Genomic DNA, 14,829 nt, shown 5'->3' on the forward strand with positions numbered 1-14,829 from the left:
AGATTAGAGATAGATTGGTCAGGCTAAATATTTCTTAGTTCTGCAAAATAGATGACAATACATGGACACAACTACCTATCTACAACGTTCGGTTTGGATGTGAGGCGATCTGTTAACTATAGATGAGCACCTCTGCTTCTAGGTATGCCATTCCTTTGCCTACTAGAGATACTGAGAAAGCCATTCGAATCCTTCACGATACCCCATCCTGCGGGCAATGCTGCACATGAACACCTCGATGGGGCGGATATAGGGATCGGATATCTTGACCTTCCCCTTACCAGTTGTGAAGTTGGTCAGGCCGAGATAATAACGCAGCGCATCCTCAGAAACGGCACAAGATTTGTCAATCTTGTTCCCCAATATAAGAAACGGTATTCTTGACAGTGACTCGTCGGAGAGAAGGGCGTCAAGCTCCCTTTTCGACTCTGCAAATCTATCCCTGTCACTAGCATCAATTATGAAGACTACAGCACTCAGCTAAACAGAGAAAGATGAACAATTAGTGTCTGTATGAACACATTCACATTAACTGATATAACATGCAACAACTAATACTCGTGAAAATTTACACACCTCGGCATAGTAGTCCTTCCAGACTCTGCGAGCTGACTGGTGCCCGCCCAAATCAAAGGCAGTGAAGCTAACAGCGCCTATTGCAAACTCATCTTTGGTTGGTTGCTGAGTCGGTGCACTTTGCATCAAGGTCTGCAATTGAACAAGCATAACTTCAATACCAAAACAATGCAGAATATAACTAAGAAAAAAAAAATGAAACTATATGGATGAAGATAGAGTGAGGAAGCACATACCCCAAATCTGAGCATGTTGAGCAAAGTGGTCTTTCCGGCATTATCAAGACCTAAGAAACAAATCCTAGCGTCTTTATGCCATAGCCCCAAGGACCGGAGAATTCCGTAAAACCAATCCAGAAGAAACATGTTTTTGGGAGAAGTATGGATCAATAAGCTCGAACCTAATAGAGTATGCGGTTAAGCGATCGAAAGTCTGATACAAATTTAATGAGAGTTTCTGAACACGAGGAGACTTTATACACAAACCAATAGGATATACCTTCAGAAGCAAGAAACCTATAACGAGTTGGATATGTTCAACAATGCTATTTTTTTATATATATAAATATTTTATTTGAAGAAGTTGGTTAGACTCTTTTCTAGCTGAAGCAAATTTATTCATCCTAAAAAGCTGAAGCAAATTTTAGATTGTAATTTCAATCAATGCGGTTATATCTCACTATCTGGACTTTAGCATATACTATCCTCACCAGGTGATGCAAATTTGAGAGACCAGTACTCTTCCTCCTTGTGCTGGGTTTGACATGTAAGAAATCTTTGATAAATTCGAAGCATTTAACAGAGACACTCGATTGATCTCCCACGTCTCCTACTTCTCATTTATATCGCACTTGCTTAAGTCAAACCTATATACTTAACGTAAACGTGTGTTGTACAAGGTTTGCCAGTCTGTGAAATTGAAAGACTCTAGCATTCCGTAATTAAATTTAGGGAGGGAAAACAATGCACAGTTTAGATGAATCAGCTCTGAGATGAACTGTACGTAGATAATAAAGATCAAGGGCAAAATGCAGGACTGCTAACTGAATTTTGCTCAACACAGAATGAAGGACTGCTTTGCGTATTAGCTTTAACACCCGTGATGAGTATGTATTGAGCATTCGGTGATAGATTTTGGTATCACCAGAAGTTCTATGAACAATGAAACCCAGAAGGGTAAATGACAAGAGCTTCACTCTTTATGCCCACCTTTATACCCAACACAAAAGGTGAAGGATACAGCACAAATTACAGCTAACCAATACTATTCAAGTCGACAGCAAAGGGATGTTGAATCTTCAATTCAAGCTTACCACATCTGGAAAATGGATGTCCTGTTAATTAAGGTAGAATTGTCGAACCAGAAAATGGTGCGGTTTCTCAATAGACACTAACGACCAGGAAGGATATCAAGGAATGCAATATACATATCGCTGCATAGGAAAATGAGGCAGAGTATACAATCTAGTACTGCAAATTACATAAGAAAACTAACTTCTCACTAGTTACTACTTTTACTAGTGCAACTTGTGCAACCTGAAGCCAAAAGAAAAGAAAAGGAAAAAGCAACCTAAATTTGAAGAGCATAAAGCCCAATAAGGTAACCTATCCACTTTACATGAGCTTATGCATAGAAAATAGAAAAACATTGAATTACGGAAGAGTGCATCTTGTTGGTAGGAAAACTACCATCTCAATCGCCCCCATCCAGCTGCTTTACCCCATTCACTTGCCTACTTGATGTATTGAGAAACCCACTTGAACCCCTCGCCATAGCCCATCTTGCGGACAATGCTGCACATAAACACCTCCAGCGGGCGGACATTGGAATCTGCCAGATTGACCTTCCCCTTTCCAGTTGTGAAGTTGGTCAGGCCCATATGATAACGCAGCTCATCCTCCGAAGCAGCATAGGGCAAGTCAATCTTGTTCCCCAAGATAAGAAACGGGACAGTGGCCAGTGACTCATCAGACAGAAGAGCGTCGAGCTCCTTCTTCGACTCTGCAAATCTCTCCTTGTCGAAAGCATCAACCAGGTAGACAACAGCATCTACCTACACAATCCGAAAAAATCACAAACATCCATCAGTCCATGCTCATCACATAAGACAACAAACAAATCATATATCTTAACCAAACCCCCTTTGGATGCTCGTTTAGGAATGACTACCAATTTGCATTATAATAATCACATCAACCAAATCCTCGACTGTGACAACGCAGCTTCTAACTACAAATTCAAGCACTAGCAGTCGAAATTAACAAGAATTTCATCATACGTCACACCTAGAATCTTTGTTTCTATACTCCTCTACTCTTTCACAGTCACACAAACACATGATCAGTGAAATCTATAGTTCTCATAACCTAGCAAATCGTCTAAAACAACATAGCGCGCTATTTAAAAGCACGAACTCGAATCGAAAACACTAAATTAGCAAATCACAAGCAACACGAATGAATATTAGACTAGTTTAAAGAGTGATTAAACAACCTTGGCGTAGTAGTCCTTCCAGACTCTGCGAGCGATCTGATGCCCACCCAAATCGAAAGCCTTGAACTTAATCTTGCCTATGCTCAACTCCTCGGAGGTCGGGTACTGAGTCGGTTGGTGCTGAACTAGTCTCTGCAAATGTCAACAATCAAACGCAAAACCCTAAAAAGCTTCAATCCAAGCCCAAAACGAGGCCGTTTAACTCAATTGGAAGACAGAGAAAGAAGCGTACCTCATCTTTGAGCATGTGAAGCAAGGTGGTCTTTCCGGCGTTATCGAGGCCCAAGAACAAGATCTTAGCTTCCTTCTGCCACAGTCCTAGGGATGCCAGCACGCCGTAGAACCAATCCACCAGAAACATTCTTCTTCTTCTTCTTTGATTTTGATCTTGATTTCAATCTCAACTTCAAAAGCGACGGGGAAGAGTCGGGAATTATTTGAAAGATTTTCCGGGGATATATAGGGTGGGAGAGGGAGACTGGTGTGGTAGGTGGAGTGAGGGGTTTGGAGAGGACGTGGAGCCGGTGGAGAGGGACGGGTGACTGGGAATTGCAGGTCGGAAAGGGCGGATCCTAGGTGGAGAGGCTTCAGTGGCTGGTACGCGTCAGTAGCTTTTTTCTATGTTTTGCCAGCCATTGGAATTGGGAAAACTGGTGTCCTGGATTTATACACGTGTCGAGCGAAGGAGACATCGTGCTATGATGACGGCTCGTTTAAACTCGGCAAAATTGGGCGACTTTGTTGGTTCGTGTCCGTCCCAGCTCTTATGCTCTGGACTCGAATCATGCTCATATGCATTTGGATTTATCAATTATTAATCGATCAGATTTCAATATTTTAATTCGAACTCGAACTCGATTGATACAAGTAGTGAAGCCGACGTTGCATGGGTTCGAACTCCAGCTTGTGAAAAACATCAGATTCAGATACCGGAGGACCTATACTTAAGCTGCTACTTGTCTCAGGATTCTAAGTTCGACTCATCGACTATTACCCAAAAATTTTCAATTCTACGTATCAGCTGTGAATTTGAGTTTGGATGGAAGATTGATCACAACAAGTTCAGCATGCCAATAGAAACAGAACAAATCTGTAATGAAAAGGGAAAACTGGGTGCGGCTAAATGAGAAAAGATTGTATTCAAAATCTGAAAGCAATCATTGAAAAGAGAACTTATCAGAAAAATAAGCACACTCCGCTGTGTTCTAGAATAGCAAATATCTGAAATGAACATTGCAAAACGAATCACATACTATGATAGTTGTCAATCCTTCAATTGTGATCAAAACAAAGCAACAAATTCCTCTTCAATTATAATTGTGGTCAGACACTACAATTGGCAGGGAATATACCACACAAGTACTGAACCAAAATGTTATCTTCCTACTTACTCTACCCTCTATTTGATATACTGGGAGACCCATTTGAAGCCATCACCATACCCCATCTTGCGGACGATACTGCACATGAAGACCTCAAGGGGCCGAACACTAGAATCCGCAAGATTCACTTTTCCCTTGCCAGTTGTGAAATTGGTCAGTCCCAGATGGTAGCGCAGCTCATCTTCTGAAGCCGCATAGGGGATGTCAATCTTGTTGCCCAGCACAAGAAATGGAACAGTTGCCAGACTTTCATCTGAAAGGAGTGCATCCAGCTCCTTCTTTGACTCTGCAAACCGATCTTTATCATAAGCATCAACCAAGTAAACTACTGCATCCACCTGTTAACAACAGCAAAACCAGTAAATATGCATAATTTATTTCCTTCCGCATGATGAAACTTGTATACCTAAATTTTACAATAACTAACGTCAACAATATGGACCACTGAGGCATCAGGACAAACAGAACACAAGAACTTAGTGCAACCATATGACTTCATATCAAGATCTTTTTGCTGGAAATGTGCAGAAGTTAGTATGCCATCCCAAAAAGAACTCAGTACAGATTCTAGTAAACATGGGGGCAAATTGGTAATTACCGAGCACTAGTTTCTTATGAATTATATTCTAGTAAGCTTCTGCAGTTTTCTCGATGATCCAGTACTCCAGATCTCTAAGAGTTAGAATGAATTAAATAAAAGCACCAAAAGAAAAACGAAGCAAAACAAAGAAACATGCAAATACCAGATACACCGTGATGTGATCTTTTGCATCATTCTATGTGCACAGGACAATGACTTACTCTTTCCTTGTTTAAGGAAAGACCGGAAGAAACGAAAGAAAGAACAGCAATTTAATGTGCTTTGGAATCCAAATTGAACCAAACTGTTTGTTCTCTTCTGAATGTAATACAACAATTGTCTCAAAAAGATTCTTTCTTATTATGCACCCAGATATCTAACAAGAGAATAAGCCATCAACTGTTGCCCCAAACCTCATTCCCAAATACTTGTGGATTTCTATAGCTAGCACCTTATGTAAAGAGACTGGTATAACAACTACAGGGAAACTGACTATGGTGCTCTCAACAATACATCCACTTAAACCAGTGAAATAGAAGGAAATTTTATCTAGGATAATCACCCTAACATACAACAATATTAAATCCACAGAACACCAACCAAAGTCAAGCTAGAAATGTATGCATATTAGGAACCAAAGGTCAGATGCTCAACTACACATCAACATACCAGAATACCAGAACCTGAGCTCATTCATAAGCACAGACACAAACATAGAGAAAGAAAGTTTGAACAACCAGTTACTAGGTTGGAGTCCATCCAGACTCTATATACTATTGAGGTTCTGTAATTAAAATAAGTGACACGCCAGGGGAAAATGTAAAACTGTGATTCACGACTTAAAGTAAGCTACCAACAAACTACAATTTTGAAGCTTAGAGCAACCAATGTGCTTTTGTGCAGATCATACTTGAGCTGAAAGTTGTAATACATCAACTTTGAGACACCTAGTTTAACAAATCCAAGACTGATCGAAAGTCAAAAGGAAGAAGAATTGGAAAAAAGGCCTTAGCTTAGTAAACCAACATCGCTAAGCAATGAACCCAATCATTCATGCATGCTTTGGCTTGATCATATACTAAACGTCAAAACAAATGGTTGGGTAAAAATATATGCAGAATTCAAAATCCCAAGTTCAAAGATGGAACATAGAAAACAGAAACTGCAAAATACAGAAGAACTCAAGAAAGTTTTAAAATCCATTACAAAAGTCATAAACTCTAGCATCTAAAGGCCTTCCGAATCAAAGAGCACAGTGAAGCCAACACAACTACATCAACATGTACAGAAAGATCACCACGAAATGCGATAAAACAATGATCATTTTACCATTTCGACAGGAAATATAGCACTCAAGTAGAACAAACAGCTCACAATCCACATATCAGACTCACAGAAAGCAAATAGCAGATCACATCTCAGCACATCAAATCGAAACAAGCAATAAAGAAAAGACCTTAGCGTAGTAATCCTTCCAGACTCGGCGAGCGATCTGGTGTCCGCCCAAATCAAAAGCCTTGAACTTAATCTTGCCGATGCTCAATTCCTCCGACGTCGGATGCTGCGTCGGCTGGTGCTGCACTAGTCTCTGCAACCACACCGAATCAGCAACAGTCAATCACCAAATCCAGATCACAATCACAGAATCAAAATATAGAGAGAAAACGAACCTCGTCCTTCAACATGTGGAGGAGGGTGGTCTTGCCGGCGTTATCGAGGCCGAGGAAGAGAATCTTGGCCTCCTTCTGCCAGAGGCCGAGGGATGCGAGGACGCCGTAGAACCAGTCGAACAGGAACATTTCCGGGAGACCAGATCGGAGAATCCCTAATCGCTCTGCGATCCAATCTTGTCGTTTGTTCGGTGTGACAGTGAACAAGAAGAAGAGAAAGAAGAAGAAGAAGAATGTGATCAATTTTTTCAATCTTGTTGTGCCATCATATAATAATAATTATGTTTTACTTTTTTTTATTTGAGAAACATCCAATTTCTCTCGCTGTAATTGCCATGCCTGCCTGTCGTTTTTGACTTTCGACCATTTTTGGCAGTAAATGCTAGACGGGAAATTTTTACTCTGGTCATTATTTTGGTTTTTGCCAAAAATGATAGAAGTGGTAAATCATGGTTTTGGGAAGAAATCTTCCGACTTATTTTGTTGTCATATCAAGTCTTGAACTTTGAATATGTACCTAGTTTGTTGGACCATGGGTAAGATGCATTGCGTTTGTAATATCTTACTTGCAATGTGCAGAATACGAGCCGTTAATGTAACATGTCGTTTATGTGATGATGGTAGCATGCATAAAAACCATACATCTATATATAACTGTGTAAGTTTTGCCACTTATATCAAACTAAACATTATTCGGTTAGAAGAAGTTAATTTGGAGGAGAAGAATGGTATTACTAAAAAGCATGAAATTGTATAAAGTGAGATGCACATAATGTGAAACACACACACACATATATATATATATTAGTATATTCACATGATGAAAGTATGAAATATGAACGTGACATATCAATCTAAAACTTCAAAATTTCTCTAAATATTAGAAATATAAGAAAAATCAATCAACCGATGTAAAACAAGTGTATTTATTTTATCAAAAAATGTCGGAAAATAATCACTTTGAAAAGAAAAATGTTTTGTAGAAAACAATTGGAATGTGACCCACATAAAAACCCGACGAGACCGACCTCTGAACCGTGCCCAACCCGAGCCCAATTCCTCAAGTCGGTAAAAGGGTAGATTGGACATTGGCCGCTGCCCCTAGGGTTTCACTCAAATATAAAGCCTCACCTTCTCGTTTTGCTCCGCCAAAAGAGAAGAAGGTAGAAGAAGAACCCTAATCGAGCAGGTCTCACACTCTTTTGGGTTCGTTCCGCCTTTCCCTTTCTCTCATCTTGATCTCTAGTCTTGCTCTCTTCTTCATTTCGGGTTCTAATTTGTGTTTTGGATCGCAGACATGGCCAAGTCAAAGAATCACACAGCTCACAACCAGTCCCGCAAGGCCCACAGGAATGGCATCAAGAAGCCCCAGAGGCACCGCCACACGTCCACCAAGGGGGTAAGCTTTCCCTTCTTCCCTTCATCCTTCTTCAATATTGTTCTTTTTGGTTCAATTTATTTATTAATGTGTAATTTTGGGTTCAGATGGATCCCAAGTTTCTGAGGAACCAGAGGTACGCCAGGAAGCACAACAACACCAAGACCGAAGAGTCTGCTGAGGAGTAGGGCATGACCTTGCCTAGTGATGATGAAGCTCTTCGGGTTCTCTTTTGATTAGGGTTTTATTTTGATTTGAACTTGTTTCAGAATACTTTAATGGTACTGTTCTGGGATTTTATGTGGGGAGCTGAACTCCGTTTTATATGCTAAAGATGTTGAAGCTTTTTGGTTAATTCTGTTCCTCTTGATGCTTGGTTATTTTTATTCATTGCAGTTAAATAATATGAATGGGGTAGTGATTTCTATTTGGTTGGCTAAACTGCATATGTGGGAATGTGATTGGTTTTTATTGATATTTAGAAAGGTTGATTGCCATTCGAGTTTAGTTGTGGCATGTCTGGGGTTTTTGTGGCGGGGCTAGTCGTTGTGGTAAGTTGGCAAGTTCATTGTTTTGGCCAATTTATGATGAGAGTTGATCGCAAATGCACTCCAGTGTGGGGATGAGTAGTGATTCCATTGTGATTCGTTCTCGCTTGACATGGTGTTATATGTCCGAGCTATAGGAAGGTTGATATTATTGGGTTTAGTGTTGAAGAAAATGAATTAGTCTATACACTTATCTTCAATTGCTTTTCTGTAGGACGTGTATCATCAGAATGGTAATCTATACGTGAGCTTTTGTTGAGATTTTTAGTTATGGTTGACATGTATTGAGAATTAAGTAGTGTGTAATCTCTTTCAGACTTGCTGTTTGTGATGATTTCTAAAGTAGGAGCAACATATTACTCAAACCACACGACAACCAAATTTTTTTAAAAAAACTCGGAATAGAAGAATGCCAAATTCTGATATCCAGATTTCTAAATCGCTCCGCACATAACGTTTTCTGCTAACACCAGCCCAAGGTGGAGATCAGAATCCCAGATATTTTGAGCCATAATTCCCAAGGGCCTTTAAATTGACAAACGATAAACTCTTTATATGCACACCAGGATTTTCAAGAACCAGTCAAACCAAGCCTCTTATGAATAAGTGTTGTCTAAAGCTACAGAAACAAGCTTCCATGTGGAAACGGTTATGAGTACAAGTATTCCTTCAAGGAATTAACAAAACTTAGAATCCAGTTTGTTGTTTGTTCCCTCGAGTCCCCACTTTTCTCTGTGTGCTGATCTCTTCTATCCTTTGATGTAGTTTCACTTGTTGACACTCCCTATTACAAGCAAATTATCTTCAAAATTTATACCGAGTATTGAGAACCTTAGACTGCAACTGCTTGAGGGATAGAAACATGCTCTTTCACCTGCCCCAAGAATTGAAAAGATACAATGTGGGTAACACATACCAGGAAAGAACTACTGCAGATATGTGGCTTGATGTAAGACAGTTCAACTCACCTTTGCTGACTTGTAAAGTTCATCAAGCACTTCGGACAAGGTAGGATGTGCATGGACAGCGAGTTTCAGATCCTGCAAAATCAAAGAGCCACGGTAAGTAAAACGAATACACATTCAACAGAAACATTATTCCGAAGGAAATTCTACAAATGAAGGTATGTGAACATTATTCTGGGGTAACACAGTAGCTTGAGGACAGTCGATTACTTGAATACGTGTTCCCAATGCAATTGCATTGGATGCCTCGTGAATGAGGTCTGCAGCATGCAGTCCAAAGATATGAACACCAAGGATCTCTCCATTATCTGATCTGTATATCATCTGCACGAAGTAAAGCAGAAGCAGTATTGAGATTGTCAATTTTCCACAACAGATAGCAAACAAAAAGACAGCCGGCATTAGACAGAAATTCACCTTTGCAAGCCCCTCTCCTTCATTTTCTGCAAGGGCCTTTGTGTTGGCCTTGAAACTTGTCTTCGCAACACTTACTTCAAATCCCTCCTTCTCAGCCAACTCTCTTGCTTGGGGCTGCAGATTGTTAAAATTCAGTAAAAACTATGAAAGTTAATAGAAACCCACTAGATCTCTCAATTCAATATTTCAACACTAATCCTCAGAAGGTAAAATGGAGAGTAAATCCAGGTACTATATCAAAACTCGCAACAAACGTAAACTTTCCATATAATGCATACGGGCAATACAGAAAGTACTTGCCTCTGTCAATCCAACCATACTGATTTCAGGATGGGTGAAGCAAGCTGCAGGGATGCTCAAATGGTTGAGCACGTGATCTCTTCCTGTGACTTGTTCAACCACTGAAGGAAAATTTATGAAAAAGATCAATTTGAGTTTGAGAGAGAGAGAGAGACAGATTCAACTGTGAACCACATAAAAGAAAAGCTAGCTACTCTAAACCAACCTGAAATGCCTTGTGCACTTGCTGCATGAGCAAGCATCATCTTGCCGTTGGCATCACCAATGCAAAACAGGTGAGGAACCTGAAAACAAAATTAAATTATAAACAATTGATAGGGTCTGTGCTTATGAGGGAACCCGCAACATTGGGCAAAGAATAATTAAAAAAAAAACAGCTATCTACCAATTTGCCATTTGCATCTATTACTCTCATGCGCTCATCAACAGGAATAAAACCACGTTGTGTTGCTACATCAATCTGCAGAACATCAATATTAAAGATTATTGCTGCACTTATTCTAAAGAAAAGAAAAAAAAAAAACACACACACACACACATAACTCAGAACCACAAAAGTACTAAGTGAATATGCCATACGTTCTCCAATCCAAGACCTTGTGTGAATGGGGCTCTTCCAGTGGCAATTAGTGCAGCATCTACCTGTGAGAGAAATAAAATCAGGAACCATTGTCTTACTCGTTACAAATAAACTTTTATGCCTAAGAATGTAAATATCAAGGTTCTAAAAGCAAAACACACGGGTGTCAATTTGGAGTCTAAAGATAATCTCACTTCAGAACTAGGTTACAAGCAGACTAGTACATTAGCCCGGAAAAAGGTGGAAATATGTTCATGGCACAGATATATATCAAATCAGTTGAATCACTCTTAGTTACCTCTAGAGTATCTCTTGGTTCCTTGGTCTTTGCATCAATTAGTTCAATGATGACTGGTTTCCCATCCTTTGCTGGGGTAATCTATAACAAAACAAAGAATACATGAAAATTTGATCGACAACCAAGAAGAAAATAGACAAAAAAAAAAACCGGTTACCTTGCTTGCAAATACTCCAGTTTGATAGTCGATCCTTCGTGGATTTATAAGAATCCTCTGGGCTAACTTCCCAATCTCGGGATCAAAACCAGGCATAAGTTGATCCAAAGCTTCAATAAAAGTGACCTGCAGAATAGCACTAGCTTAGTTTAGAATGCCTTCTGAGATAATAACTGTGAAATAATACGAAACCATATCTAAGAAATTTAAATAAGAAATCTGATACAGAAGACAATATTTATCAAATAAACTAATTAAAATTGCGCTGGAAGACACAAAGAGAAGTGCCAGATTGACCAGATCAAGGTCTGTATTTGCTTCAAGGCATAAATCAATTGTAAACCTTTCTCTCAGTTGGAAAGTGTGCCTCATTTCTTAGAGAGCCATGGAAAATATATAGAAGACCAAAAGAAAGATGCAGTAACTTTATCAAGGCTTTGTTGTTAAAGGCTCTCAGTCACCATTAACAATAACGTGTTCCCCTCAAATGGAAGATATGCTCCTTTCTTTTGCCCCTCATTATAAAACTGTAAAATAAATAAAAGCTTACCTCACTTCCAAGTGCCGTATACACATCACTGAACTCAAGACCAATGTAACCACTTCCAACGATAGCAATCCAATCAGGAACAGACTCCAACTTGAGTGCATGGTCGCTCGTAATCACGGTCTTCCCTGCATGTGCGTTACATATTCACTAATTATCCCTTTAAATAGTAACCAAGGGTCTCATGTCAATCAATTTACATGCCTTTAAAAACGAAAAGGGTTTCATCAACCATTGTATAAAATGGAAAACAAAGATGTATAATCTTACCATCGACTTCAATGCCCTTGGGAACAAAAGGAACAGAACCAGTAGCGATGATTATGTTTTTTGCAGTAACTACTTTGTCAGACGCTCCAACTTTCACCTTTTGAGGGCCCTGAAATGTTTGATTATAGTGAATGTTTACCTTCCAGAAATCCAGCTATAACAATAACATAGATCAAAGTAATCATAATCATGTTCTAGCAAGCTCAGCATTGGATAAAAACTACATTTATTGAGGACCAGAACTTTTGTTCAAGTTTCCACAAAATCATATGTATGAATTACCAGGATTGTACCAAACCCTGTTAGTATGTCCACTCCAAGCGACTTCATTGAGTTGGTCAAGCTAGAACGGATTTTTGATGCGAGATTGTTAGCATGATCAGCCACTCCCTGTCTGTCATAACCAGCTGCCGAAACCTGTCATGAGGCACAAAGAAAAACGGTAAGATACATAGTCTATCACAACTATCAAAACAATAATGCATGCATTTTGTGTGTCACCTGCAAACCCAAGGCCGTCAAGTGATGTTCATTTCGAAGCTCTCGCATCCGACCACTAACTGCAAGAAGAGCTTTAGATGGAACACATCCTCTGTTAACACATGTTCCACCAACCACATCTCCCTCAACGATGGCGGTTTTCAGACCCTGCAATTGTTCCATTGAGAATCACAATTAGCAAAAAAGGATCTACCTGGCATAAGCAAAATAGAAGCAGGCTGACCATATAGATCAACAATTCCTACAGAAGTATGACATTTTTGTGCATGCAGTACACTGTATGCATAATCTTTACAGTATCAAGCTACAAAGGTGTTGCATTTATGCATGCACAATGTGACTGCAAATGATCGAACAAATAATATACAGTAACAGCAGAAGCCAGAAAGAAATAACCATTTCTAGCTAATACAGATACATTTTAACCACAAAAAGCAACTGATCAGTGACAATCAAGCTAAATCCCAGGGAGTCATTGCCACGATTTCATATCAAATTCTGAACAATTCTAAGGCACTCGACTACACATGTTTAGTAACTAATGCAATTCTTGCATGCACACTGTTAGCCGCATCTGATCGAATATAAAGCAAGCAGAAGCAAAAATAAATTTAACCGATTCTAGTTGATACAGTCATTATAAGCATAATCACACACGATTCAAGTTTCTACGATCAGGTTTAAGCTAATAATAACAACTAATCACTAATAATTAAGCTGAATCCAGGTCAGAGTCGCAATTTCTCATCAAAAATTACAAACAAGTATCAATTTCAGTGTGAAGAGTCCGTACCTTCTCAACGGCGTGAAGAGCAGCGCCGTGGCCGCCGACGCCGGCACCGATGATGAGCAAGTCATAATCAAACGACTTCGGAGCGCTTCCATTACCGGACAACGCCGCCGAGACCTTCCTCGAGCGCGACGCCGCCGCGAGCCGGACGCGGTGCGAGCCGGACTGGCTGAGCGACGAGAATCCCAAGGCCTCTCGCCGGAGGCCGCAGAAGCGGAGGTTGATCGGCTTGGCGGACTGAACGACGTAGTTTGATCTGGGAACGGTGGGGGAGAGAGTAGGGAGAGAAAGAGAGGCCTGCATTTTGAGAGAGAGAGAGAGAGAGAGAGAAGGAGAGATGGATCTGCGAAATGTGAGAGGAGATGAGAGAATGAGGTGTTGGTTTAATCAGAAGAGGAGAGCCTCGAAGAGTCCGTAGGGGGGAGTGAGGAGTTGAGAGGTTAGTAGAGAGGGGGGACGGAGATTTCAAAGCGCGGCTCCGTTTTCTTCTGTTTTCTTTCTTCCTATTATTTCTCACTTGCTATATCTTGATTTTGTGTCCGACCTGGCCCGGTTGCTAAAATGCGCATGGGGATGAAGTTACTATTGATCCCGGAAAATTTAAAGAGGCAAACGTTTGCGGTATTTGACAAGAAGGATGACCGGATTCAGACCGTAAGGTGGTTCGAACCGCTCGTGTTCGACTTGTGCTAGTATCACACGAATGCATTTTGTTTATCCGTATTTTTTCCGTCATATGAATTGCAAAAAGGGAAAATAGATGATAAAAAAATGCAAGATTTAATACATAGCTTTAAGTTTGATCACTCAGATTGATGTTATCATAAGTTAAGGTAGAAGAAGTTTGCTATTATATGTATTTTGATTTTTTTTGACTGCTAAAAGAGTTATTAGAGTTATTGAGTTGGCAAAATTGAAGTTATGTATTCGTTACTTGAAAAGAAAACCATTGACATCTCAAACGCTTGTTCAATCAAAATGTCAATGCAAAAAATACATTTACTATGGTGTGTGTTCAAACTTCAAACCACACTCGTTAATATTTTAATTATATGTATAACCACCGTCTGAATCACTCAAAAAAAAAAAAGAAGCAAACCACCATCAAGAGAGTCCCCAATTCCAGCCTCAAAGAGCAAGAATCTCCCACTACTCAAATAGAAAGTGTTGATGGAATCTAAATGAAAAATTGTTTCTATAAAAGGAAATATCTATGTGGAGTCAATTACCGACTGCAAGCCTCTCTAATCACTGCACCAATCGTTTTCCGCCACCTCACATCTCAACTAGATTCTTTCAATCATCTCAAACCAAAGACTGTGACCCGAGCTCCCGTCACAGCAACGCCAACCAATCACAAACACCCGCGTGCGCCTC

At 39.9% G+C, this 14,829-nt stretch overlaps 4 protein-coding genes and 1 pseudogene across 4 annotated transcripts; 1 reads left to right on the plus strand and 4 right to left on the minus strand.

Moving 5' to 3' along the window:
• Positions 1-59: 59 nt before the first annotated feature.
• On the minus strand, positions 60-941 carry LOC126790053 (GTP-binding protein SAR1B-like; annotated as a pseudogene).
• Positions 942-1,984: 1,043 nt separating this feature from the next.
• Positions 1,985-3,486, minus strand: LOC126792971 (GTP-binding protein SAR1A). Its single transcript, XM_050519501.1, has 3 exons — positions 3,302-3,486; positions 3,070-3,201; positions 1,985-2,629 (listed from the first exon to the last, which is right to left on the minus strand). Exons 1-3 carry the CDS (start codon positions 3,428-3,430, stop codon positions 2,309-2,311), a joined length of 582 nt encoding a protein of 193 aa, XP_050375458.1. The 5' UTR covers positions 3,431-3,486; the 3' UTR covers positions 1,985-2,308.
• Positions 3,487-4,272: 786 nt separating this feature from the next.
• Positions 4,273-6,929, minus strand: LOC126792972 (GTP-binding protein SAR1A-like). Its single transcript, XM_050519502.1, has 3 exons — positions 6,702-6,929; positions 6,488-6,619; positions 4,273-4,789 (listed from the first exon to the last, which is right to left on the minus strand). Exons 1-3 carry the CDS (start codon positions 6,828-6,830, stop codon positions 4,469-4,471), a joined length of 582 nt encoding a protein of 193 aa, XP_050375459.1. The 5' UTR covers positions 6,831-6,929; the 3' UTR covers positions 4,273-4,468.
• A 920-nt stretch (positions 6,930-7,849) lies between these two features.
• LOC126791411 (60S ribosomal protein L29-1-like) lies at positions 7,850-8,434 on the plus strand. Its single transcript, XM_050517861.1, has 3 exons — positions 7,850-7,907; positions 7,997-8,100; positions 8,187-8,434. The coding sequence occupies exons 2-3, from the start codon at positions 7,999-8,001 to the stop codon at positions 8,265-8,267; spliced, it is 183 nt and encodes a 60-aa protein (XP_050373818.1). The 5' UTR covers positions 7,850-7,907; positions 7,997-7,998; the 3' UTR covers positions 8,268-8,434.
• A 610-nt stretch (positions 8,435-9,044) lies between these two features.
• LOC126790199 (dihydrolipoyl dehydrogenase 2, chloroplastic-like) lies at positions 9,045-13,929 on the minus strand. Its single transcript, XM_050516355.1, has 15 exons — positions 13,456-13,929; positions 12,663-12,809; positions 12,444-12,578; positions 12,162-12,270; positions 11,895-12,019; positions 11,345-11,470; positions 11,188-11,268; positions 10,889-10,951; positions 10,695-10,769; positions 10,515-10,593; positions 10,310-10,410; positions 10,010-10,123; positions 9,803-9,916; positions 9,596-9,667; positions 9,045-9,501 (listed from the first exon to the last, which is right to left on the minus strand). Exons 1-15 carry the CDS (start codon positions 13,753-13,755, stop codon positions 9,460-9,462), a joined length of 1,683 nt encoding a protein of 560 aa, XP_050372312.1. The 5' UTR covers positions 13,756-13,929; the 3' UTR covers positions 9,045-9,459.
• Positions 13,930-14,829: the final 900 nt, after the last annotated feature.

The sequence above is a fragment of the Argentina anserina genome, chromosome 4 (assembly GCF_933775445.1).
Source record: "Argentina anserina chromosome 4, drPotAnse1.1, whole genome shotgun sequence".
Classification (NCBI taxonomy): domain Eukaryota; kingdom Viridiplantae; phylum Streptophyta; class Magnoliopsida; order Rosales; family Rosaceae; genus Argentina; species Argentina anserina.